Source organism: Zosterops lateralis, assembly GCF_965231275.1.
Source record: "Zosterops lateralis genome assembly, chromosome: 3".
Lineage (NCBI taxonomy): Eukaryota > Metazoa > Chordata > Aves > Passeriformes > Zosteropidae > Zosterops > Zosterops lateralis.
The window spans coordinates 21,847,265-21,860,610 of record NC_139764.1 but is presented as its reverse complement, the minus strand read 5'-3'; the positions used below and the strand labels follow the sequence as shown (position 1 = coordinate 21,860,610).

At 46.5% G+C, this 13,346-nt stretch overlaps 1 protein-coding gene across 1 annotated transcript; it reads right to left on the bottom strand.

The window, feature by feature from the left end:
* Window positions 1–3,465: 3,465 nt before the first annotated feature.
* Window positions 3,466–6,580, bottom strand: LOC310906753 (left-right determination factor 2-like; the record flags this gene model as incomplete). The annotated part of the gene is made up of 4 exons (XM_083856209.1): window positions 6,252–6,580; window positions 5,133–5,379; window positions 4,129–4,368; window positions 3,466–3,805 (listed from the first exon to the last, which is right to left on the bottom strand). Exons 1-4 carry the CDS (start codon window positions 6,514–6,516, stop codon window positions 3,466–3,468), a joined length of 1,092 nt encoding a protein of 363 aa, XP_083712335.1. The 5' UTR covers window positions 6,517–6,580.
* Window positions 6,581–13,346: the final 6,766 nt, after the last annotated feature.

The following is a 13,346-nucleotide window of genomic DNA, read 5'->3' as shown; positions in this document are numbered from 1 at the left end:
CAGGGTAAGGCAGCTAGCAGCTGCATTTAATGTGGCTCGAAACTTTTGTACACTCTCCTAGAATGGAGATAACGTGCAGAGAAAGTGCTGCTGGCATGCCCAGGCCTCTCTCTTAAGGAAAGCTTTCCTAAGACTGATGGGACCAGCTCCAGACCCCATGTCCAGCTCCATTAACCGCTGCAGCCCCTTAAAGGTCACCCTGTGAGCAGTGCCATGAGGGCCAGCCAGAGCTCACACTCATGATAAGCTCAAGCTCCTGATAAGATTGAGCTCAGGCGCTGCCACGCGAACGCTCACACAAGAGCCTAACCTGGAGTGTGGGACTAACAGGGCTGTGCAAGTCCTCCACGTGAAGAGGACACACCTCCTGCTCCTTCAGCAGCACTTGGGTGCTCTGTGCTTTCAGCAGTGCAGGAGGATGCCTGGCAGTTTAATGCTGGTTTTGCCTTAAAACACCTTTCCATTTTTAAAAATACTTTCTGGCTATATGTGGTTTATTACACCCCTGCACTGCTCTTCTATTTTATTTTATTACAGCACAGCATCAATGACAATGCTGAAGCATGCTGCTGCCAGGTATGTGAGATGTTCTGCCTTTCCTCTGAGACTGTGGTGCTGCTCAGATGGAAAGGAGAACATGACAGCTCGACAGCCTTTGTGTGCATTACAAGTTGTACCCATGCAAGCAGCACACACAAGGTGTCGCAGCAAATGCAGCCTGGATTGAAGATGACAGGCCGGGATATAATTACCTGTAACATGGACTGATGTCTGAGAAAGCCCCAGGTGTGGCAGTATTTCTGACCAGGTGTTTGCAGTGTAGAAATCTCTGGAGCTTTCTCCACATCAGCCCAGCCTCCAAGCCTGCAATATTTTCATTGCAAAGCCATCTGGAATTTAGAGGAGTAGTGTCCTGTCTCCCCAAAAGCAGGGAGCTTCAATCCAAATGTAAGCCCGAAACCAGCCCCAGCAGAGATTCTGGGACATCAGTGCAGCTGCCCTAGTGATAAATCCAAGTGTCCATGCAGGCAGCAGGGCAGGCAGGGCTTTAGAACTCACAGATTTGCACCCTGCAATACCCACAAATTCTCCCCACTGTAACACCAGGTCTCCTTGGCCACTGCCTTCCCCTCCCCGCCCTCCAGGTGTCACAGACATGCACACAGACCCACCGCTCACTTCTGTGCACCTCCTGTCCACGGCACACCCGAGCCAAGGCAGCCAGATGCAAAGCAAGGGGCGCCGGACACAGCACAGGATCCTGGTGGAGGGGAAGAGCCTCGTCCAGCCCGCTGCTCCTGTGATGCCCTGCTCCCCATTTCCCTCAACAGCCTGCCCCAAATTGCACTGCATGGAATTTCTCCTGGGATGGATGATGCCTGAAGTCCAAGCGCTGGAGGCTGGAGGGAAGCCAGGGTTAATACTCTTCATTCTCAGATAGTGACCATCTCAAACACTTCCTTACCCAGGCTCAGTGTGTACCTAGATCACCGGCTTTGTTCTTGCTGGTGATAGCTGAACTCCTGGCCTTCAGGCTGTGCCCTGCCTGAGCTGGGTGGAAAGGACCTGGGCTAAATGCCAGTGCCATTAAGATAGATACTGCATAGCTATGAGAAGGGAAAGGCCAGAGATCATTCTGGCTCATCCAGTTCTGACTCCAGAGACCCAGGCTGCTGTAGCCCAGCACTGGTGAATGGTGGGTCTGTGCTTTTGCCTTTTTTCCTCCCCTTAAAGCTCTTTTGCCACAGGTGTTCACTCAAATGAGAGGTGCCAGCCTACCCATGAGGTGATGGCAGAGACACCTGGGTAACCTCAGACCTGGGGTCCTGCAGAGCAGCAGGAGCACTCACATCTTCCTGATGGATGACACATAGCCACTGCAGAGTCTAACAGGTCTCTCTTTCCCCCTGGTCCATGGCCACCCTGCCTAGCCAGACAAACACATTTCAGAGTCCTTGCATGAGCAGCAGGTTCAACCAGAGCCTCAGGGGCCACATCCCACCATCCAACAGAGAAGGTCAGCAGCAAATGCTTCACCCCCAGAGCCACTGCCATCTCAGTGGGTTATGAACCAAGGAGAGGAGTCTGACATGAAAATGTAAATTATTAGCATGGGTAACACCCTGGCCAGCAGTTCAGAACAGTTCACAAAGGGATAAAACCACATTATCATAGAGTTTCTCCAGGGTATGTGTTGGTCAGATGTCCAACAGGAAGGGTGAGGGTTAAAATGCTTCAGTTGGGCAGGAAGGCTATGGGAGGCAGCTCATCCCTTCCAGCACTACAGCTCCAGCTGACCCCTGCAGGTTCTGTCACCGCTGCGGCTCACGAGGAGAGCATCACCTCCTGCTGGCAAATAAGATTCTAGGTTTTCTCTTTAACAAAGTGTTGGCTTAAACCCCGCAGCAGCTCAGGATGAAGCACTGGCAGTGTCGGCTCTGCTCTGCCTGCTGATTCAGCCCGGTCCCTGGGGGAGCAGATATGCTTCACCAGGAGAAGGTGGGGTCACACAGGTAGCTGAGACGAGCTGTTACTGTGTGTATGTTTATAGGAGTTGGGCACTGCATACTCACAGAAGTATGACAGATCCTTTCCCCCTCCACCTTTAGATTTTATAAGAATAAATATAAGCAAACACACGGTGACTTTAATACTTGTATTTTATTGTTTCCTTGATTTTGAAAGCACACACAACTTGAAGAATATCCCTAAATTGAAATCACTGTAATACACAGAATCAGAAAAACAAACTGTTACTCATGCAAGCAAACCTAAGTCCTAATATTCCTGTTGATTCCAGGACTCTAAATTCTGCCTAAAACTGTGTTAAGCCTGTGGTGCAAGGGCCAAAAATATAAGCCTTTGAGTTTCAGATAATATTTTATGTACATGTAGATATGTATATGTACATGAAATACATATGCACATAAATATGTTTCTTTGAGCTCTAGGCAATATTTTATGTACATATATATAGGTATGTAATCAATATGTAGATATCCAGTATGTAGACAATACACACATTTATTCATACACTCTGTACATGTGTGTGCATATGTGTGTATGTACAGATTATATACATGTAAGTGCTTCTGCTCTGCAGCTCACCAAAAACACAGCTTGCACAGACAAGGACCAAACCCCAGCAGCCTGAGAACGAAAAGCTGAGCCCATGCATTTGTTCTTCACCCGGTGATGGGCACTCTTCTTTTGCCTGGAGCTGAAATAAATTCAGTGAAATTTAGCTGGCATCAAGGGGTCCCTTAGAAGCTCCTTAGGTACCCCTCCCATGTGTGAAATGCACGCTCCTCTGAGCCCATCTACACGGGCAGTGTCTCTAAGTGCACTCTCCCTGCAGGGCATCAGGCCCTTGCAGGGAGGAAATCCCCAGGACCTTCATCCCTGTCCCCGGGGCTGGGGTGGCTCTTGGCAGGGCTGGGGGGAATTGATGCCACCCCAGGCTGCTCACACCAGCGCCTCGCCGTCCGTGAGGCAGCTGCACCTCTCCACGATCATGTTGGGGAACTCGGCCGCCTGGATCTCGGTGTGGTTGCCCCTCTTGGCGAGGTAGATGACGGGCAGGGCGGAGGTGGCGGCGGCGGCGCAGGAGCGGTGCCCGGGGCCGGGGCGGCGCAGGGCGCGGGGGAGCGGCGGGCAGCCCCCGGAGCAGCGGAACGCCTGGAACCCCGCCGGCTCCAGGATCCAGTGCTGCGCCCAGGGCAGATCGCGGAAGCTGATGTAGTGTTTCTGCCGGCAGCAGGTGGATTTCCCCGTCACCGCCTCCTCCCTGCAGTCCCCAGGGCTCCTGGACACCGAAGGAGAAAGAGGAATGAGTGCTGTAACCTGAAATTGGGGAATGGGAGAAATCACCCCTGCTGCTGATAGCACAGGGGGGCTTTGAGGCATGGAACCTGCTCAGGGTTTGTTTGAGTATTCAGACAACAGATATGGGAAGAGGAGAGGTGAGATTCAGCAGCAGCTTTCTCACTACTCTATTCACAGCTGGTAAACACTTGTGAGGGTAAGAGCTGCCTGCCCTGGATTTGCCCACCCTGGGTTTGCCCCCTCCACAATAATTCAGGGCCAAAATTACACCAGAGACAGTACAGATTTAGCTTTCATACATACCCATAGTCATCCAAGTTGAGGGTGTAAAGCACCAGCTCAGGCTTGCCCAGGGCTTTATCCCTGGGGTCCTGCGAGGTGAAGCTGACGGCTTTGGCCATTTCCGAGGCGTAGCTGCCCACCCTTTCCCCTTCGATCCACACCTCCAGGAACATCGGCTCCCGCCTCTTGTTCCGCAGCCAGTAGTGCACGGCCTGGGTCACATCAAAGCTCTTCCAGCCCGACTCACGGATAGGAACCAGCCTGTGTGACAAGGGTTGGCGTTAGAAAAGCCCATCAGACAAATCCTGGGCTCGCAGTGCTGTTGTTGCAGCGGGATCATTTATTTCCTGTAGATTGTCACATGCCTGGATTACATGATCATTTTTGCTCTGGGCAAACACCCACAGCAACTAATTGCCACCTCAAAAAGAAGCATGCAGATCTAACAGACACTGAAGGGACAGAAAAAAAACCTCTCTACATGCTCACACACAAAAAAATTAGGCAGTGCAGGATTATATGCAGTCTCAGTATTGTCGATGACAGCCTGGTAAACACCAGGCTCTCACCTGCTCCTGTCTGAGCTGCTTTAGGGCCATAAGTTTCTAGTCTACTCCAGTTCTGCCTTCAAGGGTTGCAAAACTTTCACAGAGCTTGCTATTACAGAATCAGATGGTTTTTGCATTATTTACTTGTTTAAATCAGCTAATGAAATGGCCAGTGGAAAGAATACCAGCAGCCACCAACTCAGTTGAGTTAGTGACAGAGAATTGAACCGGGTGGCAGAGTTTATAGGGGAAGACATAGCAGTACATGGCATAATTTCATAGATTATTTCACAGAATCATCATATGCTGCCATCTTAGCATATCTGCTCTTACAAGCTCGTTCTGGGTTTAGAGGCCACATAACCTGGTTGTACAGCTGTAAACCCCATCAGACTGAGCTGAGGCACCACCACATGATACCTAAACGCACCCCAGAGGACCCAAACTCTGTAACTCCAGCAGAGGCCCCTCTCTCACCTGGAATCTATCAGGGAGGTCCTGTTGGCACCGTCGTGCTGCCGCTGCACCCAGTACACGCTGACTCTGGCGTTGGAGACGGGCCTGTGGGACTGCTTGGCAGGCAGGTTTGCTCTGTCCAGAGGCTTCTTGAAGAGTTTCAGTTCAGCCATTGTGACTTCGCTGTTTTTAGGAATTCTGCCCTCCATGTCAAACATCAGCTTCTGGCGTGTGGTTGTGTCGGAGTACAGGACTTCTCCCGTCATATCTGTGCAGTTGGGGACAATAAAGACGGCCTGTCACTGCCACCCTGCTGAGCAAAGCCACCGCATTTCATGCACAATTATCATCACAACACACTCCTTCCATGCTCCCAGTCGAGCCCTTGCGGCAGAGACAGGCATTAAACACAGCTTTTCTAATGCATACTTGAATCAATGTCTTGCAAATGCCCTAATTATTCTCCTATGTCTGAGTCTCTGAAGCCTGGAAGAGCTAAATCTCTAACATAATATGACTTCAAATTAAACAGACTTCAAAAGGTGTGCACTGTGTGCCAGTGCTGGGCATGAAAGCAGGAAACTGCACCATTTGGAATGAAAAAGTATTTTCATTTGCTGCCCAGGGTGCTGTGTAAGTCCTTTGAAAGCACAATAAGCTCCAAGTGCCCTTGTGCAGCCACTATTGTATCTATACGGCTATTTTCCTCCTTGATAATTTTCCCTGTATAAAACAAACCTAAACAGAAAAGAGATGACAGCGAGTGAAATATCCTCCAAGGGGTGTGATTCCTATTAGGGGACTTGCTGTAGATTTCACCCAAAACCTACACGGCCTGCACTTTTCTTTCCCCCCCACCCGCCCAGACTGTTCCCAGGGTACCAAGGCTTCTCTCAAGCTCCAGCAGCATCCTGTCCTTTGGAAGGACTGCGGGACCCTCTCCAGGTGCAGAGTGCGTGCTAATCTTTACGATGCTGTTGTATTCACCCCCTCAGCCCAGCTGAGCTTTGGAGCCAAACCCGACCCTCATTCCCCTTTCCCCTCGGGGGTTTTCCTCTGCCCATCCTGCCGGGAGAGCCCTGGCAGGTTCTGCTGGCGGCAGCAGGGGGCTCGGGATGCTCCCAGCAGCAGAAACGTTACCTGTGTGTCCCGGGATCCCCCTGAGGATGCCAGCCAGGCTCGGCAGAGCTCGGCGCTTCACCCTCTGGCGCTTCAGCATGGACAGGTACTTGTTCTTGACGTGGTCTGGGATAACCAGATCCACCAAGTCTCTCTTGTGAAGTTTAGGGACCTCGGACAGCCCCAGCTGCTTCAGCACCACCTCCTTGAACTCTTCCTGGGTAAAGGCTTGGACCGTAGGGACGAGGCAGAGCACGCAGAGCATCCAGGCACACCTCAGCTCCATCCTCCTCCGTCAGCAAAGCAGTTCCCTGCCTGGCAGAGGTGAAGGGGGGGATCTCTCCGGGGCTGCTCTCGGCAGAGATGTGCTGGCAGGCTGCCCGAGCTGGATGGAGGTCCCCGGTGCTGGGGTTTTATAGCCAGCCTCGTCCCACTGGCACAACAAATTTCACAAGTGGGGACGAAGCAAAGGACTTAAAAGGATCACCCCCCTGTTGGTAGACACATGCCAGTTTAACACCTTCATCCACTGCAAAGTTAATACAAGAAGGTTTAGGGGGCTCCCAGATTCCTTCACGGGGAAGAAATTTCCATTTTTTTCTTAATTCCTTGTAAATATTTGCACAGAAGCCCCCTGAGCAATCAGTGTCCCCTGTTCGGGCTGGCTAGGGAGGAAGCACAACTGCAGAATACATTGCTTTATGTACTATGTCATATGATTCTTACAGGCAGCATCAACCTTTACTGCAGAGAACTTGCTACCTAAAACAGACAGAACCAATCAGGAGAAGCTTGAGCTTTAGCTGGAAGTCCATTTTTGTGGACTTCATAAAAGCATTGAAAAATCACTTAAATCTTTGAGGTGGGGAGGGTTAGGCTCCACTTTGATCTCTGAATATTTGTATCAAGTGTATGAATCAGGGCAGTGAATCACAGAAAGTGAATGATTTATGGCCTTTTATGCTGCTTCTGAATCAGAGAAGGTGGAAAATGTACAGGTGTGACATTTTAGAAAAATGTCCCATCACTCTTTATGGATTCCTGTGGGTTTCATAACCCTCATGCTTACAAGAAGAAGGCTTTCTGTAAAGGCAGATCACTTCTCAGTGAACATGAGAAACCACTGCACTATTCCCCAGCATGGATGAAGAGTACCAGTATTTTGAATGCTGTTAACAATCACAATAGAGCACTGGCTCTGGAGAGTGAAGCTGATCTGAAGGCTGGGGTGAGGAGGCTGGATGTTTGCCTAGTAACATTTAAACTGGAAACTTACGTCCTTTTCTTCCCTGGCCTTTGCTGGCATAAGACGTGAAAATCTATTTTTGGCACCAATCCCAGGAGAACTGAATTGAAGAAATAAAATGTGATTCATAAAATCATGAAGGAACATGGCACTTGGGGCAGTTCTCATCCTCTCCAGCCACATACCTGAGCCTACATACAAATGTCTTCAGCATCAAAGGCCCTTTGGATTTTATATGCCTCTGTAAATGATTTAAAATTGGTCCAGTTTCACCCAAAGCCCAGGCTGAATGGTGTGCCCTGAGGACAGTCTGGCTGGAGGATGCGATGTAATGAACTTGTACAAAATCACCCCGTTGTGGCTCATCCCTCATTAAAACAAGTGTCAGCTGAGGGAGGCAGCCTGTTTTGTACTCAGGGGAAGGCAATAAAGCAGTCTGAAAGAGCCCCACTCAACACTTTTGTTACTGCTCACTTTGTCTTTACAACCTTTTAAGAAACTTGTCTTCTTAAACATGACAAAGCCTCTGTTAGATGTTAAAAGGGCACCTTATTTAGCTAAATGGAGTTTTAAGACAAAAATGGAACAAAGTAACAGCCTGTGTATGGCCCAAGGCAGTGCATTATTTAATCCTGGACTTTGTGTAGTATCTTTCTCCGGAGATGAATTTTAGACATGCATTTGTATATTAATTCAAAATACATCCATTCCCAAGACACAAACAGCAGTGAAAAAATATCCCCTTCATTTGCTGGCTTCAAGTTCAGCTCATGTCAAATACTCCTGTGCTTGCGAACAAGAGGGAAAGTTTTATCCTGAAATCTTTGTGACCCCTCATCCCTTTAGGAAAGCTCCATACACTCAGCTCTTCCCTCAGGACTGTCTCTCCGGCCAAATGGCACATTACTGGATCCCAGAGGCTGGGGCAAAAGAACTGGTCATACAATGAGCTGTGTCAGAGACTTGGAAACCACCTGAGCTATGTTCAGATGGCTGACAAAGTTTTCTGCTGATGGGCTCTCTAAGTGTTGGCCAGCTCAGTTCCAGCAGGGAATTCGTTAGGTTTAAACGGTCACCTGGATAAAACCACAGTCCATGGATTTGTAATGGTCTCTCTCTTATGTCAAAAGACATGGTCCCATAATTATTTATCCATCCAATTAGTCTTTGCTCCAGATGGTGGTCCTACTCTGCAGTGAGTGTTCTTCAAAAGACCATGACCAGATGAAATGAAAATGTGGTTGCTCCAGCAGCACCCGGGTTTCCCGTATCCGGATGTGATTTCTCCTGTGGCTGAACTCAAATCCACCAGGACTCTCCACTGTCCAATGTGTATTGGAAGGTGATTTATGAGCTTCACACCCAAAATAAAATTATTGACCAAACATGCTTGAAGCTCAGCTAAGAAGAAAACAGAGGATGTGTATTGCAGGCTTTTCACAGGAGAGTGATTATCTGGTCCAATTGGAGGATTTGCCATTCCCCCTTTGTCGTGCAAACAAGAAAAAGTCAGGAATTTTATAATAGCTCTTTCTGTGTAATGTGTATTAGAACCTGCATGGCACTTTTGAAATGTCAAACAGAGAATTCAAAGAAGCTGCAAGGGGTGAAGTATTAGCAACTCCCAGTTTTAATAAAAGCCAGTACTTAGTAGAGAGAGAATCTCTATATTTAAGCTTTTAATTTTGTTACAAGCACTTCTGTAAGACATTTTCTGGACACATCTGTGCAATGATTTTTGGCAAATAAGTCCAGTGGGATCAAAGAGAAAGTGTGAAAGGCTTACCCTAATTATGTAGCTATTATCCTGGGAAACAAGAATGTTTGAAATGTATTTGCAGTATTGAGGGTCTGAATATTAAACTTTTGAAGATTTCAATTGCCATTGACATAACCCTTTTGTATTACAGCTGGGACCATATTAAAACAGCCCTTACTTGAGTGATATGAAAGGCAACAATTTCTGTGTGCTCCAAGAAGTGCCCACGTTTGTGCAACACATTTGTTGTACGGAGATCGGAACACAACTCTCTGTAGATTTTGGTCTGTTTTTCCCTATAGTCAGAGCCTTCTGAATTTAGGAGTGTAGAAGTAAAAATAGGAGTGGTTGAGATGCAGGTATAAATATGCCAAGTTAAAAAATAATTCATCTACAAGTTCTGTTTCACATTCTTTTTCAGCCTCAAGCCCACCAAGTTTTACACAGCTAACAAAACACTGCAGAAGAGGCTGGTCATGTTTAGAGGCTTCAAAGTTGGAAGTAAACTGCAGGCTATGCATGAGGGCATGCCCCTCTCACACTGCCTCACCAGTGCACCCACTAGCCATCCAATAGTGCTCCAAAATGAATATTCCCATGAGCAAACACAGCCTACACACCTCAAAGTGGTATTTTATAGGAATTTTTAGCTTCTTTCTTGGTTTTCATGGCCTGTGCTGGTGGTGGGGCCTCTATTCCTCTGCAGGGACTGGCCCTGAGTCAGACAGGTCTAGACAGGGAGTTTGCAGCTCACCAAACCCTGCACAAAGCCCTGTTTAACCTGGTCTTGAACGTTTCCGGGGATGGGGCAGCAACAACTTCTCTGGGTGACCTGTTCCAGCACCACAACATCCTCATAGTAAAGGATTTCCTTAGATCTAAACTAAACCTCTCTTCTGTCACTTTGAAGCTATTCCACCTTGTCCTGTCACTACATGCCCTTGTAAAACATCCCTCTCCAGCTCCCTTGTAAGCCCCCTTTAGGTACTGGTGCTCTAAGGTGTCTCCAGAACCTTTCCCTTCTCTAGACTGAATGGCCTCATCTCTCTCCGCCGTCATAGGAGAGCATGAATTGCTTGTTCAGTGTACAAAGACAGAACAGAAGCACTCAGGACTTCTGTGGGCCAGTACAGCTCCCTGGAGTTTGCTCCCCATGGCCTCAGCTTGCTCTGCAAGTATCTGGCTTGGAAAAGTTTCCAGAAGGTAAGGCCTGATAACAAAAGACATCTGGGTGTCTCCCAGGGCCAGACTGAAAACAGCAGAGCCACTCAATGCAGTTGTGTTGATCTTTCTGCTGGTTGTGATTTGTTACAAAACTTTGGCCTTGTTAATTTTTGTGCTGAAAGGCTTTGTCCTCAACCAGGTATCACCTGACTTACCTGCCCCCCCGTGCATTCCCTTCCCCCTCCCAGTGGGTATAAGGTCATAAAAGGGACTTTAGGTCTGTGTTGTGAGCTCTGGCTAACTTGACTCTGGGAAATAGAACTTCATGTCCTGTGTCTGAGAGGAATTGTGGTTGCTCTGAGTGCACAGATCTCATTCCAAACATGCTGCAACCTCAGCCTCAGTCCTTAGCGTTCAGTCTCCTGCTGAGGAGCCAGTTTCAGTAGCAACTTTTGTCATCCAAACAATCACCTGCTTGAGATATACAGAAATTATCCAGCTTATTTAATCTAGACAAGGACATCAGACTGTTCTTCCTCATCACCAGTATAGACCAGACTGAACTGGCCATCTCCAATGGAAATCTCTGAAAGATCACATCCTAATGGGTTCTTCTCTTCTGGGGCTGTGTATTGCACTGACATCATCACATCTTCCATAGGCAGCTTCTCCTTCACTCATGAGCTTGTTTTGGTCAGATGGCCAGGACAAAAGGCTATCTGTCTGAGGAGGAATGGATAAAATGTCCAAAGTCTCCCCATGTCCTTGGTCAGCTGATGTCAGCTGGCTCACTCGCAGGGGTTTGTGCTGGCAACGTTTGCAAAGTGCCAGTGTTCTGGCAGAAAGGAGATCTTCAAGATTTTTTTTTTTTTTTTAACAGAAAAGCAAACACAACTGTTTAAATACAGCATTTTCTATGCCTTCAGCAGTCTCCTCCCCACCACCCCAGTCTGTTCCTTGTTTGTAGCTGAGGAAGCAGGACTCGGATGGCTGCAGCATAGGCTGCTGGCAAAAACACTGACATTTAGCTAATGTAGTTGAATCAGATAAACAAGCATACAGCCCTGAATTGCTTGCTTTACACCACAGTCCACTTCATTAAGGAATGTCCTAATTACTGAGAAATAGCTGAATTCTGCAGGAGCACCACTTAATTTCTAATCAGAGTCCACTTATTGGCCTAGTTAAAATGCTGGTTTTTCCTTGCAATTGTATTTATACTGTAGAAGTTTATCAGCTTTTAAAAAAAGTACGTTTCTTCTGCCTTAATGTGCAGATCCAATGTCCTATACCCCTTACTGATTCTGTGCCAATTTTATGTGGCATTTGACATTCCAAAACCGGAGTGATGTCCCCGTTTTCCTCTCATGCTAATACAGTTGGAATACTATTCATACTGCATCTGTGGCACTGAGTAACCTGGCTTAATTATGGATTGTATTTCCTCCAGTTAATTTTAACTCTAATAACTTTCACTTCACTGAACAGACTGTCCTCTTTTGCTAAGAAAGAGAGAAAATGAATCACTTTTCCCCAACTCTGAGAAAGAATAACACTATATTCTAGCAGCTGCAGTTTATTTCTATTACCAGGAGAAGCTGTAAAGGCAGAAAGATTATGAAATACGTGTCAATGCAAGTTGAATAATTTGCATTACTAACTTTGCTGGAAGATTTTTTTCTTACAGGCCAAAAATAAAGATAAAAGGCTAAGATGAGTGAGACTTAAAAGCAACTTCTTCTGCTAAAAATAATGAGCTGTTGTGCAAATGATTAATTTGTTAGTGGAGTGCAAAAAGCCTCTAAAAAGTGCTATTACTTGCACAGAAAATCACAAAATCCCATGCAAGATTGTAGGAGGCAAAATAAAATTATAACACACAGAGATGACAAGACAGAATTGATAGTTTAGATTTCTCTAATCATGTACATCAGATAGAGTGAAGAGCAGCTGCCCAAAGGCTTCTGCTAGTCCTCACTGAGATATTCAAAATTAGCTTGGGGAGTGCCTTAGGAAATCCACTGATTGGTAAAAAGATATCTGCAACAACAAGAAAATAAGGTAAACTACTCACATGATTGTTTTCCATCTGCAACATCTGCTGCTGAAGTGACTCTGGGGCTATTGTATGTCAGTGGGTTTTACACCATGGAACTTAGATGTATTCAGTTTCGAAAAAAAATTACTTGAACATGGTTTTTGTCCTTGATGTTAGCAGCAACTAGGGCTGTGATCAAAAGGATGGTGAGGTAGAATTCTGAATGGGTCCAGCAACAACGTCAGGCCTGCCTGTCCGAGCTCTGGGTGAGCTGGGCTCGTACAGGGAGAACATGTCTGAGGGGCTTCCAGGAAGCTGGGAGTTTCAAGAAGTACAAAACCATCTTGGAAATGATCATCTGGAGCAGTCTGTACTCCCTCATCCTGATGTTTGATGTTCACTCTTTTTAAACAGAGGCTGTAAGCATTGCACTGAACTTTTGCCAAAGCTTTTACCAAAGCTTTTGCTTTTACCAAAGCTTTTCTTTGTCTTCAGAGTGCTGACGTCTCTTTGGAGAATGGCCTTAAAGGCCTGTAGATTATTCAAAATGCATTTTAAAAGATTTTAGATCTGTTAATAAAATTTCAAATCATTAACTCATTTTTAAAATCTAGTGAGCTGCTTACTATTAGTGGTGATTTATTATTTATCCTCTTCATTTCATTCCCCTTCTGTCTAGATTGAGCAATTTGTTACACCTTTGAGAATTGCACAACAACAAATATCAAAATAGCTCCCTAATTTTCTTTTGTTTTCAAATAATGCTGTAATGTTCAGAAAGGAGGGTGTGTTGATAGACTACTCCTACTCAAGCAGTTACTACAAAGCTGTAGTCACTTAAATATTTATATTATCATGGCATTGATTTATATAATTTTTGAATGTTATTACTATTTAATTGAAAAGAAT